The sequence below is a fragment of the Sphaeroforma arctica genome (genome assembly GCF_001186125.1).
Source record: "Sphaeroforma arctica JP610 unplaced genomic scaffold supercont1.937, whole genome shotgun sequence".
Taxonomy (NCBI): Eukaryota; class Ichthyosporea; order Ichthyophonida; genus Sphaeroforma; species Sphaeroforma arctica.
In genome coordinates this window covers 27,056-29,554 of record NW_014039621.1, presented here as the reverse complement: position 1 = coordinate 29,554, position 2,499 = coordinate 27,056, and the positions used below count along the sequence as shown (strand labels likewise).

Genomic DNA, 2,499 nt, shown 5'->3' with positions numbered 1-2,499 from the left:
CGTTATGAGCCTATTGTACTATTCATTTGGACCTGGTAGTTTGTCCTACTGAGATGCAGTGATGAAGTTGTCTCACTGAATATAGCACCGTCTTCTCGTCCGAGGTGTTTTGAAGTAGTGGCGTTATGAGCCTATTGTACTATTCATTTGGACCTGGTAGTTTGTTTTACTGAGACGCAGTGATCAAATTGTCTCACTGAATGAATTGCCGTCGTCTCATCCGGTGGGGGGTTTTTTTTGGAGTAGTAACGTGTGGGCGTGTGGATAGGGTACGGCGTGTCGTGCAATTAGCTCATCGAGTTATTCTATATCCTTCCCTTCTCTAAAAGACAAGCGAATCCGATACTAGCGCCGGCTATAGAGCCCACAAACATTGTATTATTATATCCAAACGTCAATTGTCATCTAGACACATTTAAATTCTATACAGCTACCTGTACTAGCAAACCTCATCGCCACATGAAGCGATTTTCACGACTTCGTCTTAGTGTACGTATGATTATGTACCCGCCGCTGGCATATCTATGCTATTCGATTGTTCGTACCTCTCAATTTACACTGATCATACGGCACTGTTCTATATTCCAACTCGCAGTCAAAACCCCAAAGGTACACCGCGTCTTTTTGCAGTTTAGTCTGGTACTCAAAGACGCCTCCATTGCGGTAAGCAATCATCGATCTCAGTCGAAGGCATAGTTAGGGTAGTTTTCCCTCACATTTCTCACATCGAGATGTGAGGGCCCTCTCTGTACCTTGGGTGATACTCACGGTGCTTCTGATAGGGCTTTCATATGAGAACAAATGGCAGATAGAATCCTGTGTAAATCTACAGTCGATCTAGTTGCGATTGTAACTGATATAATCTGGTTTGTGGACTACTATATTACTCAAGTAGGGTACCTTTAGAGCATATTCCTGATGATCGTATTCGTCGTGAAAGTGATCGATGTTCCCGATAGAATGAACAGCACACTCACGGAACATACGTGTATGTATCTATATGCATTACGTATATACATGCGAACATACGTGTGTGTATCGATATACATATACATATATACATGCGAACACACGTGTGTGTATCTATATACATATATTCGTATATACATGTCAGTACACGCAGGTGGATACACACCAGAACATCGTCGGGGCATAACAAAGCTCTCCTGCTAGACTTCACCATCACACAGTAGTCACATTCATTAGCACGCATATCTCTACACAGTCAAACAGAGCACACTCCTCCAACCATAATTACACAAGAAATGATATACCCACATACTTTTATACGCATACCCAGCCTTAGCAAGCGCATATATACAGAAACATTACGACAACAAACATATGGATATTTACCACCTTCACTATCTGTCTATATCGCTGCACAATGTAGAACATCAGAGAATGTTTGAATGATTTCGCCGCCATGCTGGATCATCAAACGCTGCTGCCGCTTATTAACAAGCTACGCATCCTCTCCAATCGACTGGATGACCAGGTTACGCAGAAGGAAGACGAGTTGAATATTCTGGTAGGTGTACTTACATCTATATCAACAAACATGTGTTGTACCATTTACAAAGAAGACAGGTTGATTGTTAAGGTGGGTATACTTATACATACATGTATATAAAAAAAACATGTGTTGTACCATTTATAAAGAAGACATGTCGATTGTTCTGGTAGGTTTACTTATACATACATGTATATCAATAAACATGTGTTGTACCATTTATAAAGAAGACATGTCGATTGTTCTGGTAGGTATACTTATCCATATACAGTCCGATCATCATGTTTACACATCCTCACAGCTGACAGTGCATAGCGTTCTCAGATAATCAACGCATATTGTATTAATACGATAATCTCTGTTTCCGACTTCTGCGGGGCCTTAGAAGGCGTTGTGTGTAAATTGCGTTGGGAGGTTTTATAAGGCATGCTGAAAGCCGGACAGATTGCTTCGAAATCGACCCAAGAATATGTACTGCAGACCTATGTACACATTGGGTATTGTCATGAAATTTTAAACCATATCATAATCGCAAAGAATGTACCGCAGACTAACAGATCTATTGCCTACTCTCGCTAAAGTACGTAAATCAAATTCACAATCACATACACGCCTGACCCAACTCCAGGAAGAACTGGTGATGGCCGAGCAGCTAGTGCCTGAGCAAGAGGCGCTGCAGACATACTTTGTGAAAAATCTCGAGAACAAAGTCGCCAAGGTGATCCAGATGCTGGACGAGGTACTGCGGTTCACAGAAACGTGCAACATGGTTTAATACAGCTGTGGGCGTGCAATATGGTTTACTACAGCTGTGGGCGTGCAATATGGTTTACTACAGAAACGTGCAATATGGTTTAATACAGCTGTGGGCGTGCAATATGGTTTTTTGTACGTATATGTGGCAGCTGTTACTAATTTGTTCGTGTATGTGACAGCTGTGGGCGTGTTGATACTAATTTGTACGTGTATGTGACAGCTGTGGGCGT

At 41.8% G+C, this 2,499-nt stretch overlaps 1 protein-coding gene across 1 annotated transcript; it reads left to right on the top strand.

Moving 5' to 3' along the window:
• Positions 1–801: 801 nt before the first annotated feature.
• SARC_09333 (hypothetical protein) lies at positions 802–2,288 on the top strand (the record flags this gene model as incomplete). Its single annotated transcript, XM_014296658.1, has 3 exons — positions 802–891; positions 1,394–1,531; positions 2,142–2,288. The coding sequence occupies 3 exons, from the start codon at positions 802–804 to the stop codon at positions 2,286–2,288; spliced, it is 375 nt and encodes a 124-aa protein (XP_014152133.1).
• Positions 2,289–2,499: the final 211 nt, after the last annotated feature.